Source organism: Brachyhypopomus gauderio, chromosome 20 (assembly GCF_052324685.1).
Source record: "Brachyhypopomus gauderio isolate BG-103 chromosome 20, BGAUD_0.2, whole genome shotgun sequence".
Lineage (NCBI taxonomy): Eukaryota > Metazoa > Chordata > Actinopteri > Gymnotiformes > Hypopomidae > Brachyhypopomus > Brachyhypopomus gauderio.
Window position 1 is genome coordinate 10,681,950 of NC_135230.1, and position 24,221 is coordinate 10,706,170.

At 44.4% G+C, this 24,221-nt stretch overlaps 3 protein-coding genes across 4 annotated transcripts; 1 reads left to right on the forward strand and 2 right to left on the reverse strand.

Annotated features, from left to right (window-relative positions):
* Window positions 1–2,867: 2,867 nt before the first annotated feature.
* mzt1 (mitotic spindle organizing protein 1) lies at window positions 2,868–5,549 on the reverse strand. The gene is made up of 3 exons (XM_076982469.1): window positions 5,218–5,549; window positions 4,973–5,118; window positions 2,868–4,773 (listed from the first exon to the last, which is right to left on the reverse strand). Exons 1-3 carry the CDS (start codon window positions 5,267–5,269, stop codon window positions 4,744–4,746), a joined length of 228 nt encoding a protein of 75 aa, XP_076838584.1. The 5' UTR covers window positions 5,270–5,549; the 3' UTR covers window positions 2,868–4,743.
* A 350-nt stretch (window positions 5,550–5,899) lies between these two features.
* Window positions 5,900–10,619, forward strand: bora (bora aurora kinase A activator). Of its 2 annotated transcripts, XM_076982467.1 has the most exons (11): window positions 5,901–6,216; window positions 6,297–6,403; window positions 6,490–6,535; window positions 6,847–6,928; window positions 7,041–7,094; window positions 7,197–7,253; window positions 7,491–7,708; window positions 8,037–8,190; window positions 8,359–8,924; window positions 9,755–9,898; window positions 10,216–10,619. In XM_076982467.1, exons 1-11 carry the CDS (start codon window positions 6,064–6,066, stop codon window positions 10,234–10,236), a joined length of 1,602 nt encoding a protein of 533 aa, XP_076838582.1. In that variant the 5' UTR covers window positions 5,901–6,063; the 3' UTR covers window positions 10,237–10,619. The 2 variants fall into 2 exon arrangements, with proteins under 2 accessions (XP_076838583.1, XP_076838582.1); XM_076982468.1 differs by lacking the exons at window positions 9,755–9,898; window positions 10,216–10,619 and adding an exon at window positions 9,025–9,121 and having other exon boundaries at window positions 5,900–6,216; window positions 8,359–8,958.
* Window positions 10,620–15,230: 4,611 nt separating this feature from the next.
* On the reverse strand, window positions 15,231–23,076 carry dis3 (DIS3 exosome endoribonuclease and 3'-5' exoribonuclease). The gene is made up of 21 exons (XM_076983030.1): window positions 22,782–23,076; window positions 22,174–22,331; window positions 21,819–22,012; window positions 21,438–21,511; window positions 21,120–21,287; window positions 20,486–20,650; window positions 20,128–20,244; window positions 19,509–19,646; window positions 19,057–19,203; window positions 18,693–18,809; window positions 18,498–18,599; window positions 18,333–18,397; window positions 18,125–18,209; window positions 17,774–17,901; window positions 17,583–17,669; window positions 17,275–17,431; window positions 16,945–17,159; window positions 16,389–16,557; window positions 16,110–16,268; window positions 15,694–15,819; window positions 15,231–15,378 (listed from the first exon to the last, which is right to left on the reverse strand). The coding sequence occupies exons 1-21, from the start codon at window positions 22,998–23,000 to the stop codon at window positions 15,310–15,312; spliced, it is 2,859 nt and encodes a 952-aa protein (XP_076839145.1). The 5' UTR covers window positions 23,001–23,076; the 3' UTR covers window positions 15,231–15,309.
* Between the last annotated feature and the right edge of the window lie 1,145 nt (window positions 23,077–24,221).

Consider the following 24,221-nt stretch of genomic DNA (forward strand, 5'->3'; position numbering starts at 1 on the left):
GATGCATTCCTGTCCAGGAGGTTAAACTGAGTGCTGCTTTCTTTCTTTTTTTTAATTTTAGAATGGTAACAGATACTTTTATTATACTTTTATCTACTTTTATGCAGATGCTTCACGGCTCTGAAAGGATGCATTAGTAGTAAAGCTCGATCAGATGTAGGTCTGAAATCCACATGTGAAACATTACCACATCAAGGTGTGTACTGCAGTCACATGCCAGAGTAGCCTCACGAACCTCCAACGCAACATCTCCGTGCTTTCAAGTACTTTAGCAGGCCAGTTATTCTACAGCCAGAGAACCTCTTGCTCTACAGGGAAGGCATCACAGCTCGACCGCCCTCTATGGCTGCCCTAGCAGTTACATTTCTCTACATGTGTGGGCACTGAGAGGCTGTGTAGCACACTCTCTAATGTCACCGCTGACAGGAGCAGGCTCACATCTCAGAAAGCCGAAATGCTTATGTTTCTAAAGAGGGACTTGCAGCCCTATGATACAGTGAGTTCAGATCTGAAGAAATCCATCGAGCTCTGATTGTTTGCTAAAGGTGGGTTAGCTAACAAACATCACAAGACACTGAAATGACTGTAATACTCTTATGTGGTATTTCTAATGTTTCGCTTACGTCATGTAGATATGAATATTATAAACTGAAGTAAAGCCATGTATGTACTGACGTTTTACAGGGACACTTATTTAAATTTTCTATTGTTCATATAATCCATAATCTAATACCTTTTTCATTTAGAACTGGTTTGTAAGTCCTGATGATGGATGTATGCTACCTTCAGTTTATAAAGTGCTTCAATTAAAAAACAACTCATTTTAAAGTTTATAGTTAAAAAATATCACCAGTACAGGTATCAACTGTTACTTATGGTTTGACATCAGTACTGAAAATGTAAAGATTGGGGTCAAGCTGTGTGTAATAGGAATACATGACATCAAACATAGACTATCAAAGATTATGGAGCAAGTATACATGGGGCATTATTACTCTTATAAAATCCATATTATTAAAACAAAGCAACAAGGAAAAGCTTATCTTTGATCTTGCTATTAGAAATTCAAAGCAACACAGGCCTCACCCACAATGCACTGCAGTCTTACTCTAAAATGAGTAATCATGCACCCCCCCAACACACTCGATATGACTGATAGGAAAGCCTGTTGACTTTCATGATTTATAGAGAATAGGAAACTGAACTGTGCAGCATTTTACGTCTCTTAAATGTAGATAAAGTAAATGGCGTATTCTTTGTGAGCGGCGCACCAGTCCGTCAGAATAACAGGCAGAAATTAAACAATTTAAGTCGCCACACAAGGATCAACTTCAGTGACTGCAGTGCCTCACTGCCGTTGGACAAACAAACCGCGAGCACCGCAGGCGATTTTCGTAAAGTCGCCTCGTACATTACCGTACATTAATCCGTAAACCATGCGATACGCTGACCACGTTTAAATAAATCACATTTAAACATTTAACCAGAAAACCTTCCCGCGGCTGCGAGCTCGCCGAAGAGAGAAGCTTGGTGTCCATACGGCCGAGGCCATTAAGGGCGAATGAGCTAAATGAATGCTCTCTCAGCACGGGGACGCGCCTGGACTTGTGTTTACAGGGGACAGGGACACGGCCCGTTCTCGCCACCGGCGCTGCTGGACACTGATGAAGCCCGCTCCAGGTTTCTCTTTTATGCCAAGACAAGCGTTTGTGCCTACCAACCAACCCCCTTTCTCAACAGGTTTGGAGAAGCGGCGATCAGCAAATGGGGATTATTTCAGCAAGTTTATTTAAGCACTACAGAAATATGCTGCACATCAAATTGAGCATTGGTTAGTGGCTTAGACTATGATGAGTTTGCCAATGACGAGAAATAATTCAGAATGGCCAAATAGTCACAATACAGTTTTAAGGGCAAAAATATCCACCGCTTAAGCAGACTTACGGTTGGTTGGAACAGCCAGATCTGTAGTGTGGCTAAGAGGTTTTGCATATTCATCCTCGGGCCTTTTCCAACAAAAGAGTCAGTTGCATATTATATGTAGGATGAATCCCCTTTAGGGACTGCTGACTAGATTAACAGTTTTGCCAGCCCTAGGAGCAGAACACATTAATACCCCAAACAAACAAACTTGGACTGGGTATTACCCAGAACTTTGGGGAAAAAAATTGCTTTCTCAAATGTATTTACACATTTGCTCATTCTGTTAACTAAAATATTTTGGTAGTGTTTGTGTCTCAGGCACTGAGCATGTGAAGAGATGACTCCGTAAGCCAGTCTGAAGCGTGAAGGAGAAAGGCTGAAAACCTCGAGTCTGATTGAGACTGGGAGGCCTCAACCAAACTGTATCATGAGTCAGCACTATTCAACTTCTCTTTTCTTCTGGACTGCTGAGATCTCCTTCAGAACTGCAGTACTACTGAAACGCTGTATCAGTACATCCAGCAGGTTTTGTTGCTTTTGCATAGATTCATGGGAAGGTGTTGACAGGAGCAGTAATGCAGTGGGTCTTGGAGTAAAAACCCTGCCACCAAAGCGCATAAGTTTCCCCGTTAATAGCCAGAAGCAGAATGCTTCTGCGAGACGACTCACCGAGACAGAGATGGACATCAAAGTGATCTCCCAGCTTGGCAGTAATCAGACACCCCTGAAGCTCAAGAGCTCCTCTAGTGATGGGGCATGGTGGGTGTCGTCTGTCACCAAAATGCACAGAGGAACTCATATCTTAACATATCACATGAACAGATGATGGCATTGTATAGTCATGCTGACCCCTCTGTGCTATTTGGTGAAGTCAGGAGGTCTACGGTTACGCTACTTAGATTCCTGTTCATGAGACGAGGAGTGACAACAGGCTGAGAGAGAGAGGGAGAGCTCTTAATAAACTTTAATTTTCATATATTACTGTTACAAGAAACAGCTGAATTGAGCTATCCATTGCCCTATTAGTGACACGTCTGTCATATACATGCAGTTTATATGGGCATTTTTGTTCCAAATATCTTAAGTATCTAAATACTTAAGATATTTGGAACAAAAATGCCCATATAAATTGTAATATCAGAGACTGACATTGTATTTTAAAAAGGAGACCCTTTTTGTTCATGTATACATTGTGTGCTTTTCCCCCCACAAAATAATGTTTGTAGTAAAGAATGCTAAAATCAACACTGACCTCTGCTGGCTATAATGAGTAAAATCATGAGCAGGGCACTCATTGTAAATGTCTGCTCCTGTTGTGACCTCATTAAAATGTCAAATATTCTGGTAAGCAGGTAAACAAATATAATATTCTGAATGGTTTAGATATGGGGAATAAATCCATAACTGTTGCTGAAGTTGAATTAGAGACCAAAATTTGTGGTATTGATGGAGGTTTTCTTGCCCAGGTACCTGAAGGTCTCTACAGTAGGCACAGGGCTGTTTGTGATTGGGACTGCTGCCCCTCAGGATAGGAACAGACTACAGAGAACAGTGTGGACCGCTGAGAAGGTCATCGGTGCTTCTCTGTCCTCCATTCAGGACTTGTACTCCTCAAGAACCAGGAAACGGGTGGAGAAAATCATCACAGACTCCTCACACCCAGGTCACATGTTTCAGATCCTCCAATCTGGCAGACGCTACAGAACGCTGTCCACTAAGACTGTCAGACACAAGAACAGTGTCTACCCACAGGCCATCACCTTCATCAACAGCTGATCACCAGACCACACACTATAAACAAATATTATCACTCCTATTCTAAAATCACTGCACCTGTATTGCACCTTATTCATAATCATTCATGTTTACACTGCTATTGTTGCACTACTATTTAATATGTATACTGTTTTCACATTGTTATTCTGTGAACATTGTAAAGCACTGTATAGAAACGTCCTTATATAGACTGCATACTGTGTATACTCTTGTTTTTCTGTGTATTGTGTGTAAGTTATATGTAAAATATTTGTATACTGTTATTGCGCGGGAGATACGAACAGCTGGAAACAAATTCCTTATGTGTGCGAACATACTTGGCCAATTAACCTGATTATGATACACTATACCTCCCATGAACATTTTAGACATACAATAAAAAATAAAGATGGTGCCTGGTGCCCAAAGGTAGTTTAATGACTACCTAATGCTAGAAGAGGTATGCTAGAGCAGATCACTGTTGAAACACTTTAGACCCAGAGTCCTTACAAATGCACTAGTAAGAATTTGGTAGCGCAACACTACAGGAAGTATACTTTAGAAGAATCCGGTGTATGTTGTCGCCACCTAGGGGCCAAGTGATGTAAGCACATAACTCACTGCGTTACTATCCCTCTTGAACTGGTGATATAATGGAGTGACAGAACAAAATCAAAGCCCACTGTCAAATAACTTAAGTACATTTGATCGATCACATGACGATTTATATAAAGCTAAAAGCATGTACAAATATACTATGTTAACAAGTGGCCACATGAAAAATGTTTGTATGCTGTACTTGTCAGTGTGGACAGAATTAGAAACACAACTTCATTCAAACGCACCAAAACATAAGGTGAAATATCAGTATGAAATGGTCATTTGCCATGGCAATGAAAGTCGCTATTCACCCGTGTTCACTCGACTTGACACCAAATCTGAAACAAGTGAACCAGGATTATAGGAGGATTATCCAACTTCAGCACCATTTTTAAAGTACCAGTCTCTTGAACAAATGCTTCCACACAACATGTTTTCCAATGCAATTGGGAAGGCTGGTAACGGCTATCCTTGGCTCGTACTGTTTTCAGAAGCCTGTAACACAAAGCAAAAGATACAGGTAAATCATACTTAAATCCACGTGTAACACCAGCATCTACAGTCATTCTTCTACTCTCGAGAGATTATTTCTTGCCACAGGAGTCGTGTACAAACGGTCCCAACAAGTTCTGATCTAATGTTAGTTGTGCCAGTTATACAAACGGAATAAGCAGAACAATATATATCCGAGTACCCGGAGTGTGTCCGAGGCTCTGCGCAGCTCCTTGATCACCGATGAAAGCGCCTCGGGGTTGATGCCCTGCTCGCACAGCCGCACACATATGGACAGAGACTCCATGTCGAGGCCCGTGTTGAGGAGTCTGGAGATCTCCAGCAGGACTGAGGAAACACGGACAACTGCGTTAAGCCGTGTCTACAATTCTCAACATACACGCAGTTAAAATGTGGAAACAATAATGTTAAAACGCGCAAACTCACCGTCCATCGTCTCCCGCACCGCGTTCATGTTCGTGTTGGCGGCACTCGCCATGACAACCGGATACGTTAAGCTCGCTATCTAACGTTAGCTAGCGCAAACAAACGATGCCTTCTTGTCGATTGTCTTACTGTAACTACCTTGTCGAAGAAGATATATCACTTCAGCTTCCTCCCTGAATCCGTGTAGCTAACGATACGAACATTTCTGCTAAACGAACGACAAATGACGTGACGGATCGTCCCCGATTCGTTATGGCCACTTGTAGTGATGTGTCGGTCGCGAACGAACCGGTTCAAAGAGCCGGCTCTTTTAAGTGAACGACGAGAGCTGGTTCCCCTCTAAGCCCGAGCCGGTTCCCCTCTAAGACCCCCGGTCAACAAATTACGTTCGCCACAAACCCCCCCTCCCCCGGTCAACAAATTACGTTCGCCACCCCCTCAAATAAGGAGCCGTTTGGGAGCCGAAAGAGCCGACTCTTTATGAGGAGCTGAGCTAAAAGATCCGGCTCCCTAAAAAGAGCCGAAATTCCCATCACTAGCCACTTGCGCTCAATGTGTAAACGCTGGGTGTGTAAATAAAGTTTTGAAACATTTGAAAGGAAGACAATCGCGTCACACTTTGCGCTTTGAGCTGATTGGCCGTATCGCCGCCGTCTTGGTTATGATTGGCTCGCGTAGCTTGAGGGAAAATTAAATCAAACGTTTGAAGCACTCGGGATCTAGTGCGTTAGTTAGTTGGTTCTGTTTACTGCAACAACGCGTTAAATAACTATTAGTAACTAACGTACTCGTTCATATCCTTCTTTTACTTTAGGTTATTACTCTAAAACAACCTTGACCCTGAGAATGGGAGATGTAGTTGAGCTGCAGGTAACGCCCGAGACGCCAGCGAGAGCCGCCGTCCTCAACCCCTTCGAGAGCCCGGACGACTACCAGCACCTGCTCGAACCGCTCCTGCGCAGCCCGTCCGTGTTCCGCTGCTCCCGGGTGGCCTCGGCGGTGAGTGAGGGGACGGGGGCTCCCACCTCAACGACACGCCGTGTGGGAACACCACCAACGCTTTTAAAAATGTGTTTCAGACTCCGGCGAAGTTCAAGTGGTCGATCGACGAGATATCGAACCTGCAGCCGGTGCACATAGACCCCGAGGATATTCACCGCCAGGCCTTGTATCTGAGCCAGTCCAGGTACCGACCGTGTACCGGGATCACAGTGGAGCTCCACCGGACCCGCTCATAACTGTATCGTAACATTTTGTTTCTTTGTTCTCAAGAATGGACTCTGAAGTTGAGGAAAAACGTCAGATTGCGATTGAACAGGTACAATCGTCGTATGTCAGTGATTCATCTAACATGATCCTTATTCGCACATTGATTTTACATAGGGAGGTGAAGTTTCTCAGTGACTTTACTCACGTATGTAAAACGTGCCATAAAATAACCTCATGTTCTATGCATCCCTTGGGTATAGATTTGTGTATAAATATTCCGTGGAGTTTTTCACTTTTTTTTTTGGACTTAATAATAAAAAAGTGAGTAAAAATGTTCTAGATAAGACTTTGCATCTGCTGTGACATTATTACAGATTTGAAGTTCAGACAGTTAAAATAAAATTATATTTTGTTGTCTAGTTTTTCACTAAAGGTGCTATTGTCCCTTCACCATGGGGACCGTTCGCAAGTAAACAAGCTGTACAGGTTCACCATGAGAAGAGTAAGTCGTGCCACTGTGAGACTGATTCAAGTATATTTCCACATTTGCCATGTTCTTGATTTGTTTTAAGCCAGAAAACAACATTTATACATTTTATCCATTTCATCTGAAGGTTCTGTGTCCCCACTTGTAACAGAGGAACCTCAGTTGGCAAAGAAAATCAATGGTTTGTAGTGCATGTCTGTGTGGTACAAATAACAGTATCTCCTGCTGCTGACAATGTTTGTTTTTGTATAACATTTGTCTTTGATTGTTGTGGCAATTGCAGCAGCGTGTCAGACAGTCCTGTCTTTGCCTGTGGACTTCAATCTTGAAAAAGTATTAGGTAAAAATACCTCCACCTTCCCACTGAACTGTTGTTATTTTATATGCTGTAGTACATCAAGCCATGTTTAGCTTTTTTCCACTGTAAACGTTTAGGTCCTTCTACAATTGCAAGTCAAACCCCACAGATTGTTTCCCCCTTTCTGACTGTCAGGCCTTTCAAGTTTACAATCTTTCTTATGCTCTCACAGCTATCTTTATGAAATTATGTATGTAATCCGTTTATAATCCCACCCAGGTACCCACTACCGAATGGAGGAGGTCTCTGAGCAGGTCCAGGAGAGCCTTAGCTCCTCCTCCCTGAGACGGAAGCTCTTCCTGGATGGGCGGAGCAGTGGCTCAGAGTCATCCGGCCCTCCCAGCCCAGACAGGGAGTCCCTCGCTGGAAAAACAGTCTTGTCATCAGTCATCGTCTCGCCGCTGAAGTGTGGGATTACCGCCACCACGCCTTCATCTGTGAGTGCTCAACACAGACAGACAAATGTGGCAACAGTTTCAAAATGGCTTAGCTGGGCAGATTAACTTAATCTTTTTCAGATTACACCCAGAACATTAATAGAGAACTAAGATCAAGTTATTAAGTTAAGATTGTATTGTCAAATTTTATAATATACTTTACATTTATTTAATAGGGTTTAGACATCAGTTCTTTGATCCGCTAATCTCGTTTAGGTAAAAAAAAAAAAAAAGACTTTTTAGCTGAGTTGTTTAAGGGGGGAAGCTCGCAGCTCATGATCTCTTGTCCCTCTCGTAAGTGTGTGTTGGTATTCCTCCGGTTTCCCAGGGCCAGTTCTCATCCAGTCCTATCCAGGACCGTTGCCGCGCCTACAGCCTGGGCAGTATGGGCAGCCCCATGTTTCCGGAAAGGTCTTCACCGGTGTGTAAATCCCCCACAGTGTCCCCCATCTTCCTTCAGCACCCTCTCACACCTGTGTCAGGTACACACACACACACGCACACTCGCATACTTCTTAATGTATAGTATTTCAGTAGTTACACTTTTTTGCTGCTGTTGGCAGGTTTGATGCAGACTAATGCTAGACCAGCTGTTCTCATAGGTGCAGTTAAGTATGGGTTTACATGAAAGTGTATTTCTGCTGTCTCAGGTGAGAGGAAGAGGCTGTCCTTCCTGTCCCCCGACTGCCTACCATCGGCCATGAACCGCTGCTCAGAGAGCCCGTACGTGGAGGGCTGCTCTCCTATCCGTAGCTGCTCCCCCCTCGTCTGCCGCCTGCGGACCGGAGCTCGCACCTGGGATTCACCCACTCACATGTCCCCCATCCTTTACCCAGACGTCCAGGACAAAGAGAATGTCCACCCTGGCGAACCTTTACCCAGCATGGACCTGGACACCTGCTCACCAGGGCCCCACACCCATCGCCAGAGCCCGGATCTCGGGCGTGGCGAGAACAGCACACCCCCTTCCGATCTGGAGCGGATGGAGCAGAGTGACCCGGCGGAGGGTGACGCGGAGGGCCACTCGGGGGAAGGGCAAAGCAAGGAGGTGGAGGAAATGGTGGGTGCCGAGGAGTTCCTTCCTGAGGAGGATACGATGTCTCCGACGCTGCTCGCCGGCTCCCAAACCGGGGCCACGTCCCACGCGGAGAGCACGCGCATGTTCGTGTCCCTGTTGGCGGAAAGGAGCATCACGCCGTATGACGTTAGCATGCAGGTCGGTATACACGCCGTATGACGTTAGCATGCAGGTCGGTATACACGCCGTATGACGTTAGCATGCAGGTCGGTATACGCCGTATGACATTAGCATGCAGGTCGGTATACACGCCGTATGACGTTAGCATGGCTGCTGATAGCAGCAATGTCACTTGTAAGAAACCAGCAAGCTCAGGTCTGAACACGCATAGTGTTGACCGATCACGCCTCAGTCATAGTGCCCTGATGTTTCCACCAGTCACAACGCTTCTGTAGCTCCTGTGAGTGTTGGTAGCAGCTTTTCTCATCGGCTGCAGTGGGAGGGGCTAAGATTGGCTCACTCCTGCCAGCGAGCATCATCTCCCCTCAAGAGATATGCTGCTGATGATAAAGGACCAGTAGGCACTTATTAGCATCATGCAAATGAAGTTAATGTAATGATTAAATGAGTGACTTATTATGACATTATTGGTTAAACTATTCGCTGGAGTTTTACATTTACTATTGATTTGATTTGTACTTAAATGTGGCCTTTTTATTTATCTATTTTAAGTAGGGTTTTAAATTGCATTTGGAATTTATGCGTTAATGACCATTGTTGATCACAAGACAAAAACTAGTCTAAAACAAGTTTTAATTAGTCCTGTCCTGCACTTTTCCTGTTGTCTAATTGTCTGCAATGGAAAAAGTATGGGTAAGAAATTAAAGGCCTGCGATCAGTTCTCCCCTCTATATAATTATATTTTTATGATATAAAAAGGCAACCACTGATCCCAGGTCAGTCCTCATGCATGACCATTTGAGCCTCCTTGGCCTGGGTGTGATCACTCCCTCGTGCTGTGTGTCCAGGTGGACAGTGGCTATAACACGTACTCCACGTGCACTACCAGCCTAATGGATGCCGTCAGCTCAGAAAGCCAGAGCAAAGAGCTGCAGGAGTCACACACAGCCACTGAGGAGGGACTCGGTAACGCTAAACACACTAAGGCAAAGGTAACACACACACACGCACATCAGGCGCACACTAGCATGGTAATTTTAGTTTGACTAAATCAAGGTGGGGCTTCACTCAAAAAATAAACACATCATTCAAAGGGATTTTCTAAACTTTACAATGTAGTATGTTTGTGTTCACACCTATTTGAAGTTTAGGTTAAACACACAGGTTAGCATCTGGGTCTGGGTTAATTTCACATTAAAATTGGAAAGATTTGAAAATTGAGTTGAAATGCTCACTGTTCGATACAAATTGGCAAACCGGCACAGATGAGGTGGCTGGCATGGAGTAAAGGCCCTTTGTTACCTTTCAGCTTGTAACAGCCCTGTACTGAACGTGAGGCTCCAAATGGTGAACAAAACAACTTTCATCCGGCAGTGCCACCCAACGCAACACGAGGGACGAATCACTCCGCCCAGGACCCCAGGAATGTTCACACTGCTGTCGTACAGTGCTCATTCAGCCAGACAGTGCACGCTGAAATGCTGAGGTGTCTTGATTATTTAACTTCAGAAACTGTATTGTGCATTCTTGCCTCAAAAATGATGTAACATTAGATGGGAAACTGAGAAAACTTGACTTTATAGACAAGCTAACTATAAGCTTTTTAACATCTTAATGAATTGTGTTTTGGCATTATTTTTCTCCCTTTTTGCAATTTTTGTACATGAACGTATGCTTATTGCTATTTATAAATTCTTAATTACAACCACTGAATATCTGCATATGTGTAATCATTTGCATATTGAATATTTGCTCTGCGTATCCACTAAATTGCAATAAAGGATTCTGACCAATCAAACTGAGCGAAGATCTCCATTCACCCGCCACTTAAGACTCCAGTCGGGGTTACGCCAAGGGCCTTGTGCTTTTCAAGGGTAAGGCATCTCCGAGCAGACTTGTAACTCATTTGTGTAGCAGTTTCAGGGTTTACCACATGGGGCTCTTAAGTCGCACCAGGTACAGTGGTGCTTTGCGCTAGTGTCCTTTTGATAAGAACGCAATAGTGTTGGTAATCGTGCCACACGTCTTCCCTTACACCTTTATTCTGGGAGAAAACTAATAAGCTGTGCATTAAACATGTTTTAGATTGGTCTGAACTCCTTCTAGTGGAGACATGGCTCTGAGCGGGAAAGTGGAGGTTTGTCCTGTACTTTCGCACCAACATGCACACAGCTTGGATGTTTTAACAGGAAAATCATTGAGTTACAATAACTCCAGGCCAAGATTTGCAGAATTGCATACAATACGTACAACACCATTTCTGCCCCACAAACAAATTTTGAAAATTTTTTCAACCATAGTTAACTAGTTTTTAAAACTATTAGATCATGGGTTAAAGTTCTCCGTCACTACGACGGATTTCCGTCATTTGATTTTTTTGGGGAAAAAATCCGTCAAATCATAATAAACCACACACGCGTGTGCTATCTGTTTTGTGGTCGAAATATGATTCTTACTGGATGGATGGATGACGGCGGTGTCGTTTGATTGACTTGCGGGTGCACCTTCTGATTTTCGGACTTAACTAGAAAAGTGACCTCCCCCTCCTGCCTGACCGTAGCGCGCGACTCCATTAACCTCCCGCAAACCTGCGCGAACTCTGGAGGCTATTTGGCGCGTCATTCTTTGGTAGTATAAAGAAATACCCCGCAAAACAGGGGAATGAACATTTACCTGATGAATTTTAATGTTGCTTTGTGTTTCACGTGTGAAAAGTGCTGGAATTTAGGCTAAGTAGCCTACTTGAAATGCTTGAAATTGTAACTACTTAGTTTCACAACAAATATCTGTCTGACTGAACAGTTCTCTTTACGTTAACAAATACGAGCCTCTTGTAATTCCAGGACGAAACATGAGAGAACGTGAAGACGTTAAGATTGGGCGTTTTGGAAATAAACCACCATTAAATAATGTGATTAAAAGCGAATTATTTCGAATCATTTCGAGTATATGTATAAATATTTAACTTAATTAAGTTTAACGTTGATCCGTGCGTCTAAACGGAACTTGGTGTTTGGTGTGCGCGGCGGAAGAATACACGGTTATGCGGCTTGGGACCGAGGAGGACAGCGTCAGGATAGGATAACTGCGTACAGGACATTATTCGCGTAATCCTGAAAACTCCCCAGTTCTGAAGTCTTTATAAAAAGAATGAGCAACATGCCCAAATGAGACAATAAATTGTTACTGATACAGAACTGTTATCTTTTACAGTCTAATGAAGTACCTTATTGAGCATGAGATCACCAAAACAGTATAGAAGTCAAGTTAGTTTACTTGGAAGCAGTTAGAAGACAGTGTGAACAGTTGTGAACATAGTTTCTCATAGTTTGTTTTTTTATCTCCGTCATACCTTTTAAAACTCACCAGGATTCACTAAATTTGACTTGATCTTTAAATAATTTTCTGGAAGAGGACCCCCAGATAGATAAGTATACTTTGTAAATGTGTTTAATATGTGGAATTAGGCAAAAGAGGCCGTGTCCCAACTACACCACATTTTCAGTAATTGCTGGCATTGTCTTTTGCCAGGAAAATTTTTCAGTCAAATGAAAATTTCTTGCTTTAACCCATGTATTAGATGGTAAGAAGACAGCTTGATGCTCATTCCGTACATGAGGTGCATACAGTTGTGATCAAATTTATTCAACCCCCACTGAAATAAAGTGTTTTGGCCAGTTTGACATTGATTTTGATAATTTCAGTCATCTTATTTACAATTATATCAAAGAGGCACTTATAAATTAGACAAACATAACATAATATTTATGATGGAATAACCACAAATGTCTTTACTGTGCTCACATCATTATCAGTTTTATTCAACCCCCTAGTGACATTATTTTTTAGTACTTAGTACAACATCCTTTTCCAGTTATGACAGCTTTCAAGCGTGAAGCATAGCTTGACACAAGTGTCTTGCAGCGACCTATGGGTATCTTAGCCCATTCTTCATGGGCAAAAGCCTCCAGTTCAGTCACATTCTTAGGCTTGCGCACTGCAACTGCCTTCTTTAGGTCCCACCAGAGGTTCTCAATTGGATTTAAGTCTGGTGATTGCGATGGCCACTCTAGAATGTTCCAGCCTTTCATGTTCAACCATGCTCTAGTGGACTTGGATGTGTGCTTCGGATCATTGTCCTGTTGGAAGGTCCAACGTCTCCCAAGCCGCAGGTTTGTGACTGACTCCATCACATTTTCCTCCAAGATCTCCTGGTACTGAAGGGAATTCATGGTACCCTGCACACGTTGAAGCTTTCCTGTACCATTAGAAGCAAAACAGCCCCAAAGCATAATTGACCCCCCGCCATGCTTCACAGTAGGCAAGGTGTTCTTTTGTTCATAAGCCTGGTTCTTCCTTCTCCAAACATAGCGCTGGTCCATTGTCCCAAACAGTTCTAATTTAGTTTCATCTGACCACAGTACACTGTCCCAAAACCTTTGTGGCCACATGACATGACTTTTGGCATACTGCAGTCGACTTTTCTTGTTCTTTGGAGTCAGCAAGGGGGTGCGTCTGGGCGTTCTGGCATGGAGGTCTTCGTTATGCAGTGCGCGCCTTATTGTCTGAGCTGAAACTTCAGTGCCCACATCTGACAGGTCTTTTTTCAGTTCCTTAGCAGTCACGCGGGGATTTTTCTCCACATTACGCTTCAGGTAGCGCACAGCAGTCGCGGTCAGGATCTTCTTTCTGCCACGACCAGGTAACGTTTCCACTGTGCCCTTTAACTTGAACTTGCGAATGATACTTCCGATAGTGTCTCTTGGAATATTTAACAACTTCGCAATCTTTTTATATCCATTGCCATTCTTGTGAAGAGCAATAACCTCTTCTCTTGTCTTCTGGGACCATTCTCTTGCCTTCACCATGCTTGGAAACACACCAGTAGATGTCTAGAAGGAGCTGAGTATCACAGTCCTTTTAAATCTGCCTAATTGGTGCTCATCATGCTTGATTGCTGCTCGTTGACATCCACAGATGTTTTCAATACCTGATGGAAAACACTGGAATGAACCTCTGTTCTTAGGAGTGGTAGTCGTAAAGGGGTTGAATAATTGTGTCAATGAAGAAATCACAAAAAGGCCATTTAATACTTTATGACAAAAAAAATTGATGCTATCTTAGTTGCATTTAGTTCTTTAACAAGTCCTTGTAAGATTTCATTATGAACACAATTACAAATGTGCACTGAATTCCATAAAACCCTTCGCAGCATTGGGGGTTGAATAAATTTGATCACAACTGTACAATGAAAAAGCCATTTTACCAACTGTTCTTATTAATGGGATATCTAAGAGCAACTTTTGTGATCTTGTATTAATGAATTAGACTTAAATGAAAGTAGATTAGAATATATAAAGGCATTTTCCCTATTAGGGCCTTTGCAATAAAAATAAATACATGATGCTTCCAAAATAAAGTGAGGGCTGATGTACCTTCTTACACGAGGAGCAATGTTTTAGCTGTTGTGCCTGTAAGAAAGTGCAAGGCTGAATGATATACTACATCTAGTTTTTTAATAAGGATAAATAAGCACAAGTATAAATTAAATCACCATAATCTAATCTGCACCAATATTTTCTTTGTTGAAAATGGAAAACATTCCTTTAATCTAAATTAAAAGCCTAGTTTAGGTCAAAGTTTTTTCAAAAGGCTTTCAATATGAACCCCAAAGGTAAAATTTTCATGCAGTCAAATGCCTGGATATTTATTTAGAAGTTACCCTCTCCAGTGCAACGCCATCATGCGCAACATGTGTACATTGAGATTGAGAATGCGCACAACTAAAAACCATAAATTTAGTTTGTGTATTCAAAACCAATTTAAAATTTACCAAGTTTTTCAACATTAGTAAAAGCAATGTGGAGAAAAAAATTGTAGTAGAGCTTTCTACTCTGAATATCACATCCATTTTGTTTTGTTCTAAAGGATGTAGTCTTTACTGAATAATTGTACCCTTATGAAGGAATGAAAATCACATGGGTAATTAACATCCTGTCCTGAAGTGAGCTGACCAAATCCTAATTAAAATGAGTGAATAATAACTGATATTAAACACAACTATGTTAGCCAAGCTAGTTAGCTTAGGAATGCTAATGAATAATATGCAAATAAGAAATATGTAATGAGATGATGAAATCTCAGGGAAGATGTGATGGAGAATTTAACTTGGAGTGATGTAACTTGTTTATAAAAGTCTTTTACATTTGCCCTACAGTTGTCTCAAAAAATACATAATTAAATTGATTCTGATCACCTTGAGGTCTGAGTTGTTCTAGGAATACTGCAGTAGGCCATGACACACATGTATCTGTACACAACTGATTAAAGCAAAAAGTATTTACATTTATTTAAAAAGATGAACATTAAAACGGGACTACAGGCTGTCAGGACATTCGTCGGCTCAACGATCCAGTTTGGGTTTCTTGGCCTCTGGTTCTGGTTCTGGTCGCGGCACACTGACACCAGGGATCTGAAAGATGACGACCCCCTTCAGCACGGGTGTGTACATAACCACTCACAGTACAGGATACAGTACAAAGAATTACAATATTACTCAATTAAGTCTTCCAAGAGATACGGCTGTTCAATACATTTGGAGTGTGAACATAATACACTGTTGCTCCACACACTGCTACGTCTGTTTGGACTCCTCAGATCACTCCAAATTTGAACTCGGCAAGTCACCGAGATCTTTATGAGCTAGAGCAGGTGTGTCGGAGCAAGGACACTACGCGATTCCGTGAAGTGGGTGTCCACGGGTGGGGGGAGAGGGATGGATACGCACCACCGGCTCCACCAGGGCCATCCTGATCTTCTGGTGCTGGATGTTGGAGGCGTCCAGGCTGATGGTCACTCTGACCTTGTCAAACATGCGGAAGGTGTGTAGATCCTCCACAGTCAGGCTGGGGCCCTGGAGCATTTGAGGAATGGACAAAAGGACACATTATCACACTAACCCCTGATCCTCAGCCAGAGTTCCTCAATGTTATTAAATACCCTCCAGCTGTCCAGTGGGAATGTGAAGTGACTCCATGTCTGTAGGATAAATGTACCAGCTATCACTCTGATAAGCAATGACAGCTAGTACATGTTTATGGTAAACATACACTAGCTATTGTTTGAGACACATGCTAGCCATCACTCTGGTGTTTTCTGGGGGGAACTTCCCCAGCACCGTCTACACTGGCGGAACCAGAGAACCTCGGAGTCGAAGCTGAGTCTTGGTCCCGGTTTGTCCTTGTTCTCGAAGAACACCGTGCCCTCCAGGCCAAACTTGGGAATGAGGATGATGATTGCGTTCTTCCTCACAAAGAGGACGAAGCCTTCTTCATTCAGGATACCCTTGTTCTTGAAGAAGAGCTGAGCAGAAAACACGTTACGCGCCATGAGGTTTCGGCAGCTTCGCCTACGACCGACAACTGCACGATGATTTCCTGCACCGCACAAATCAGTATTAGCGTGCCGCCACTTGTACTCTACCTGTGTGTTGAAGGCCACCGAGGCCCTCTGCGCGTACTGCGCCATCTTGTGTCTGTAGTTGAGGTTGTTGCACAGGACGGACTGTTTGTGCTTATCCATCAGGTCGGCGTAGGTGACGTCTGCGCTGATGGCCACTGCCAGCAGTCGGTGCACTATGATATCAGAGTACCTATGACAGATGGACATCAAGACATGTTGGGAAGCGACAGGAGGCCACTTGGGTTGAAAGTCTTCAAATCCAAATCAAAATGTTAAACCTGTTTTATAGCCATATATAGCCATTTATTTCTTCAGGCAGCACACTTAAGCCCAGTAAAGCTCTAAATGTTCAGTCTGTCATTCTACCTTTCCTGCACCAAAATGACAGGCTCTAATTTGAACCACTTTAACAGGTATTTGCATTGCATGGTCAAACACTACCAAACAGTACTGCCAGTTCCCATTGGCTCAGCACAACCCATGACACACACATCCTGGGCGTGACCCACTCGGTTTCCCCTCTAGTCTTACTGGCCCAGCCAGGTGTCCTAGCCCCTCCCCTCTTCCTCCCGCTCACCTCCTGATTGGCGAGGTGAAGTGTGTGTAGATGGGCGAGGCCAGGCCGTAGTGGCGGAAGTCGCCGTCCATGCCCGAGCAGAAGTAGACGGCGGGCATCATGCAGCGGGTGGCCAGGATGCGCAGCAGGGTGTTGAAGTAGAGGAAGTCGTCCAGCACCGCCGCGTTCAGCGAATCCGCCAGCGCCTTGGCCGAGTCCGCCTGCATCTCCAGGCCCTGAGAGGGGGCGGCCACAGGGACGGAGGAAAATCAAGCTGCCCGCACATGCCTGCCGGTCGCTGTCGCACGAGTCCAGCTCGGAGGTAAACGTGGCGCTAATCATTACGCTTACCCTGGACTTGGCGGCTTTAATGAGGATGTCGTAGTTGGATGGGGGAGGGGCGGGGTGTTTCCTGAGCAGAGCACACTCCGAGAACTCCGCATAGATCTTCTGGGCTACGGAGATGTTCGCCAACAACATGAACTCCTCCACCATGGAATTTGTGTCTCTACGAGAGAAGAGGCAGAGATCAAACGGTCTGCCTAGATTTAGAAAAACCAATATGGTTCCTACTATCTTCCTAGATGGTAGAAAATAACACTATAGAGTTGTGAAACTATCCTTGATGATGTAAACTGAACCCCAAACAGGAATCTCACTTCAGCTCCTTGGTCTGGAGGTCTACGGGGTCGTGGGTCTCACTGTCCATGTGGAAGCGGACTTCAGGGGAGGAGAGAGTCAGGGCCCTGTGACAGCAGAACATCTCAGAAACCCAACAAAAGAACCTGAAAGCTCCATTACTGTGAACGTCTGCAGGAGAACACTGAGGTGACCAGCAGGTGGGCTTTACCCCTTTTCAATACGCCGGCCCTTTAATATCTTGGCCAGTGCGTTTAGACCCCGGAGGCTTTTGGTGATGTCATCATTCATGGATGCATCATCGATTCTCATCTGAGCTTCAGCGTAGGTCAGAGAGGCCTGAGATGACAACATCATTCTCTTATGATTAATCACAATTATCACAGACGCAGATGGAGTCAAAATAAGTACAAAAGCTCAGAGTGATGGTGCTAATCTAGAAGGCGTTTTTGACTTTGTGTACACCAGTTAGGTTTCCCAATTAACCCAGGAATTGGAAGCAGGTGGGACTCAACACATGATTCCAGGAACCCCCCCAACGGTGGCCTGGTGATGTCCATACCTTAGAATTAATGACACTCTTTGTGAAGTGAGTGCTGATGATTTCAGCATCACGGTTCATCTCCCAGACACAGGAGAAGGCCAACCTGAGTGGACAGAACTAAATCAGATGGCACCATGAAAAAGCAAAATGTAAAAACAACAACAAAAACAAACAAACAAAGAACTTAAAAAATTAGCTTAATGGAGCGTAATGGGGCTGGACGGACCTGTCCACATCAGAGCGAAGAGAACAAAGGTTGGAGCTGAGGAGTTCAGGAACCATGTCTATCCTCTGAGAACAACACGAATATCAAGTAAAATAATGACGTATTACAGCACATGTGTAATGTGCAACCTTATATGGCGGTGGTCAGTGGGTGTGGCCTGGTCACCTTTCCACACAGGTACACAGTGGTGCCCCTGTTGGCTGCCTCCTGGTCCAACGCATTTCCTGGGCGAATAAAATGGCTGACGTCTGCAATATGGACACCGACCTGAGGAGCAAGTTAGATCCTTAGCATGCATGGACAGTGATTAACGAAAATGCAAAGGGAGGTTTTTAGAGTATCTCTCTTACACACACACACCTCTAGGTTTCCATTGTCCAGGTCCCGACAGTGTAAGGCGTCGTCTATGTCCGTGCAGCCTGGAGGGTCTACGCTACACACACACAGGTGTCGCAGGTCTGCCCTCACATTCAGATCCTGAGAGGAACAAGGAACCGGATCAGACTGCCCCCTCGTGCAAACATACACCAACACCTCAGCAGCCATTTCAACACATCAATGTTCTTTCTTCATGGAGTTCCATGGAGACTGAAGTAGGAAAACAGCCAAAGCTGAAAACAAGGACCATCCTTCTGGAATAATATCTAGTCAAACGTCTGGTGGAAAGGCTGTCAGCTGAGATGAACGCACAGACGTTCTCCAACCACAGCTGGGTTGTGTTTACCTCCTCAGTAATGGACCAGGGCATTGTGGGCAGGAAGCTGAGCACGGTCTTGGAAAAGGGCTGGTGAGGAACATCATGTTCTAGAAGCAGAACCTCCGTCTCCGTGTCTTTGTCGCCTGCTTCTCCCAGATTCCTTACAAAATGGCCCTGCAGAAGCATCAGCAGAAATGAAGCCAATGTGGTTCTGAAATGACCCAGCCTAGAGTTGACCTGGAGGGGCGTGGCTTACAGGAATACGTTGCAAAACACACAGGGGCGCGTTAAGGACTGTGCAGCTCAACCTTCACTACCACTTAGCAGGTTTGCTCATCGAGCAGTTGTGCTTTACATTTACTTCAGCAAAGATGCTAGCTAAGAGTCTGAACAGCAAAAACCACAGTAATACGGACATCATAACCGACTGAGTAAAACCCATGAAACGGGCCAGCCCCAGTCGGCCGGCACACACGTACGTTGGGATATCTGGAGTTCTTGGGCCACCCGTCGATGGCGACGATGATCCTGTGGCCCACCAGCGTGGAGGCCTGGCGTGTCTCGATGCGGATGCGGGGGATGCGACGGTCTGCTGGGGTGAACAGGTGTCTGGTGGCCTGTAGTTCAGGAGAACCAAGAACACACAGCAGAAGTACTGGACCTCCTCCTGAGTTCAGCCAGCCCATTAGTGAGCAAACTCCTCACACATATACAGAATGACAAATATACTGGGAGTTACGAATGAGCTCCACTTATTTTGATATACGTAGTCAGAAAGTTGTAGACTGTTAGAAAGGTTACCAATTAAATTTGACATAAAGGTGTAAGACATTGACTTTGCAAATAGTTTTAAAACACTGAGATGCTAAATATATCAAATGCCTGAAGGTGTTCATGTAAATGTCAAGTTTCAAATTTGTCAATTGCAAAGCTAACGTATTTTATATCAAATCGTTAGCTTTTTTCTACTCTAAAATTATCAATGCCTAAGGTATTAATATAAACCTAATGTTATGTTAATACAAGTATTTTTCTTAAAGTGGTCTTGAAAACTACAAATGGTGTTCTAGAAGAGTCAGTTTAACGTATTATCAGCACCTCTTTGATTTGTGACTGCATGAGCATCCCGCAGAAGGGCCGCCAGTTCCTCTTAATAATCCCCACCACCCTGCCAGTGGGCTTCATCATGCTGGTTGCCAGTGCAGGACTCTGCAACTAATCCCAGAACAGTCAAACGTCAGGCCCAAGGTGACAGCTGAGTCAAAGCAAACAAGAGCTGTACTGACCCGACCCCCAGACCCCCCATTTCAGAAACCCAAACCACTTTGTCTGGTCTCTGAAACCTTTTGTCACAGTCATTCCTAAAAGAACAGCACTTCCTAATAGAACTAGACACTTTCAAACCTCCCCACTACGTGGTCTATAGCAACACTGTTCTCGAGCCAAAAGTGAGCACCTTCTTCTCTGTCTCCTCCTCCTCCTCCGCATCTTCATCGTTGGGCCGATCGTCCTGCAGCACCACAGCAGAAGGAGCGGCCCAGCGCTCTTTGGGGAAGAGCTCCACGGCCACGACGTCATGGTGAACGGCCCGGTTCAGGTTCTGGAGGCCCTGGAGCAGAACCTGGACCAGCATGCACATCCAGCACAACACTGCATTAGGCACGAGTGCCAGGGGCTCCTGAAGGACATGAACTTTGCTTCCACACTGCTACGGTCAGGAGGACTGCAGTTCAATAATGCTACAATCATCTGTGGCCAATACATTCACAACTGTTCCTGTCTGTACCTGGACAAACTGGGAGATAATTATGAACAAAGTATACTGTAAAGAATAAATACAGTTCAGGAAAGCCAAACAAATACACAAACAGCAGCAGACACACACACAGTTCCACAACCACGAGGCCGTTTCACTACAGAACCGCAGGAGAGTTCTACAGTCGAGTAAATGTTCCCTTGTGCACCAGTGCTGACGTCTCCCTCAAGTCCTCTGAATAACTGAGAACTCTCACTTCATGAATTACGCTGCCTATTTGTGTATTTGTGTAACGAGCCAGCCATGATCTCATGGTGTCTGCACAGCGTGCTACCTCTGTTCCATCCTCTCCTTCTCCATGGACGACTACAGTGGCCTCCAGGTAGTTGTCCGTGCTGGCGCGGAACGTCCCCTGCAGGAAAGTGCCGTTCTTGATGCCCGTCTGGATCCTGGACAGAGGCAGGTGTTCTGGGAACAGGAGCTTCCCGCTGGTGATCTCGTTCTGCATGCACACGCGCACACACACACACACACACACACACACACACACACGCGCGCACAAGCTCAACAGGCACAATCAACAAGACACTCACGTGGAATGAACACTGAGGGCCTGAGTTTGTGTGGGCCGAGTTTGTCACGTGATGTGTACCTGATCATCAGAATTCAGTGCAAGTCTGTCCACAAGATCTGGATTGCCGATCAGACTTTTAACATATTCCTCACCTGGGCACAAGGGAAAAAGCATGCAAAGGGGTTAAAACTGCCATTACGTATATCCTGAACTAGACTTCAACTTTGGGCTGGAGGCTACAAGTAACAGATTAAAGACAGCATTGCTTCTGTGAAAAATGCCAGAACAGCCCAGTCAACCCTCTAGATATAACGCATGTCTAAAGGACACCCGACTGAACACTCAGGGACTTTCACAACCCTCTACGACCAAGATCGAACAAGTACTGAGATGATGATGCTTTCATTGTTAATGCCCCATGACTGGGCGACTGAGCTGAAGGGAACATCGTGGCCGTACATCTGTAAGCCAGCAGGCCGCTCTCCTCCGCCTTGTCCTTGTTGCCGCGATCGTCGGTCAGGAGCACAACTCTCAGCTCCCCCGCGTGCGGGGCTTTGAGCAGGTGCTGGCTGTACCATTGGGCGGCCACGCGGATGGCTCGGTCATTGCGGTCGTTGGCGCTCTCTCCCTGCTCCCGCTCGATGAATGTCTCCCTGAATCGTAGGCAAATAATTTAAAAAAGAAAAAGGAATGAGATATGATGAAATTTGTGCCCTGTTAGTACAGTTTGCACACTTATTATACAGTTACTTGTGGGCAGTAATACGTTTAACGTAGTTCATAACTCGAGAAGGCTTTGTCTATCGAGTTATACCTGTGATGTTCGTTGGTAAACGTATAAAAACGTTTCTCTTTATCATGAATGGCGTCTTTGATCCTTTTGTATACTGGGGCGCTTCTGTGTCTCACTTCTTGTAAGACCGTCTGAAGGATGATCACATTTCTCACCACAGGGTCCTCAAGAATATCGATCTGTCAGGATTAGAGCAATGCATCTTTAAACCGGTGATACAAGACGTCTTGACGAGCTTTATGACCCGTCGTTGGTAGTTTCCTTTACTTTTGCAAATATAAACTAATAAAAGACAACATGTATGTACGATTAATTAAGCAAATTGGTCGATACGTATAATTTACTTAGTCAACAACAAAAGGAAACGACTCACGTTCAAGTGGTAATATTAAGAGCAATACCCATACACGGGTTCTTTGAACACGGTATGTTATGAATTGTTAGTGTAAGTTCTGGTAACAGAATCATGTCAAAAACATCACCAAAGATCCCCTAAGGCTGGCTAGCTAGCTTATTTTGTAGCAATCTAGCTAGCAAATGCAAACCAGACATAAACCGGTCCCTGAATCATTACTCAGAATACAAGATTAAATTCACCGAGTTGTTCAGAAAGGAGATTGAAGTCCTACCTGGTGTAAAACTACATTGGTGTCTGGGATTAAATAGTGAGGATATGTGCACAGATCGCTCTCTATGCATGCGTCCCGTTGAAGCACCGGGGAGTCATCTTTGCACTCTGTACAAGCTTCACTGCCACACCAAATGTCGTCTCGCAGGTAGTGTTCACGTACTATCTTCAGCACTCCACCCGCGCGGGTCTTTTTAACAAACGTTTTGGACTTTAACATGGTTCGAGTACCGAGGACTACTGGACACCACTCACTTATCAAAACACACAGCACAGGAACCCCACGTGTAAATGTCCGGGACAACTACACACATTTCCGGAAGTTAATAGGAACAAACCATTATTTTACCCGTGTAGTAAAATAATTTCGCCAGTAGAGGGAGGCAAAGTAATCTATATTCCATATATGTGTATGTGTGTGTGTGTGTGTGTGTGTGTGTGTGTGTGTGTTTGCGCGTGCGTTTGTGAATAGATTTATATATATATATATATATATATATACAATGTATATATTATAATATATATAATATTGTAAGTATATAATATATAATGTATACATACACAGCACCACCGTGAAAAGGGTAGTCTATAGCCTGTGTATGTGCGTTTGTGTGTGTGTGTGTGTGTGTGTGTGTGTGTGTGTGTGTGTGTGTGCGTGTGTGACATCCCAGACATACAGGTCACACATTACACCTGGTCTGTCTCTGACCTGTCCTGTTTACTCATCGAAAAGAGTTTCTCACCATCATCATCATCACACAACAGCAGCCACACTGGAGCCCAAACCCTACGTGCCCTCGTGACTCACACATCAGCTCTATTTCAGGAGTGCTTACAGTCACTCCTGCTCACAGATCCCCGCTGCTAGAGTGAGTAGGGAAATGATGTGGCAATTGTCGTATAACACTTTGCCAAAGGACATAGGCGTTCAGTGATGTCCAGCTAGCTCCGACAACCTCGGGGTCCTGACAGCTCTTCTGTTCGCAGTAAACACCAGCCAAAGAGCCGCGGTGCATGTAAACAAGCCGAAAAGTACAGGCTGCAGCCAAAATACAGCGCCTTTCATAATACTACAGGAGCCGCATCAAGCCTACATCAGCTTTAACTGCCCATTACCCAGGAAAAATAACGGAACAATTTAAAGAAGCGTGTTTTGTTAATAAGGCATGAAGGCTAGTAGGAGTCGAGTGGTGTTAAATGGGTTCATGTAAGGCTTCGTTAGCCACGTAAACAGTACGTTGGGCCCGTCCTGGTTTTGTGCTTGTAAAGTGAAGACAGAGCCAAACATGGACATGTGAAGAGAAAATAGACTGCGTGTGTATTAGAAGTTGTTCATTTTAAGATATGTTTACACTCCGTATCGTGGTTTGATGAGGGCATTAAAAACTGGATAATGCGTTTGTGCTTCGTCGGATATTTTATTTTTTTATTACAATGTAAT

Coding starts and splice junctions, on each gene's coding strand:
- bora (XM_076982467.1), top strand. CDS start 6,064: ATGGGAGATGTAGTTGAGCTGCAGGTAACGCCCGAGACGCCAGCGAGA. Junction 7,095..7,196: donor GTTGGCAAAGAAAATCAATG/GTTTGTAGTGCA, acceptor TGGCAATTGCAG/CAGCGTGTCAGACAGTCCTG. Junction 7,709..8,036: donor CCGCCACCACGCCTTCATCT/GTGAGTGCTCAA, acceptor CCGGTTTCCCAG/GGCCAGTTCTCATCCAGTCC.
- mzt1 (XM_076982469.1), bottom strand. CDS start 5,269: ATGGCGAGTGCCGCCAACACGAACATGAACGCGGTGCGGGAGACGATG. Junction 5,119..5,217: donor GGTGCGGGAGACGATGGACG/GTGAGTTTGCGC, acceptor GTGTTTCCTCAG/TCCTGCTGGAGATCTCCAGA. Junction 4,774..4,972: donor GAGCCTCGGACACACTCCGG/GTACTCGGATAT, acceptor TTTGTGTTACAG/GCTTCTGAAAACAGTACGAG.
- dis3 (XM_076983030.1), bottom strand. CDS start 23,000: ATGTTAAAGTCCAAAACGTTTGTTAAAAAGACCCGCGCGGGTGGAGTG. Junction 21,288..21,437: donor CACTGAATTCTGATGATCAG/GTACACATCACG, acceptor GTGTGCATGCAG/AACGAGATCACCAGCGGGAA. Junction 17,432..17,582: donor CTCCAGACCAAGGAGCTGAA/GTGAGATTCCTG, acceptor CTTCTCTCGTAG/AGACACAAATTCCATGGTGG.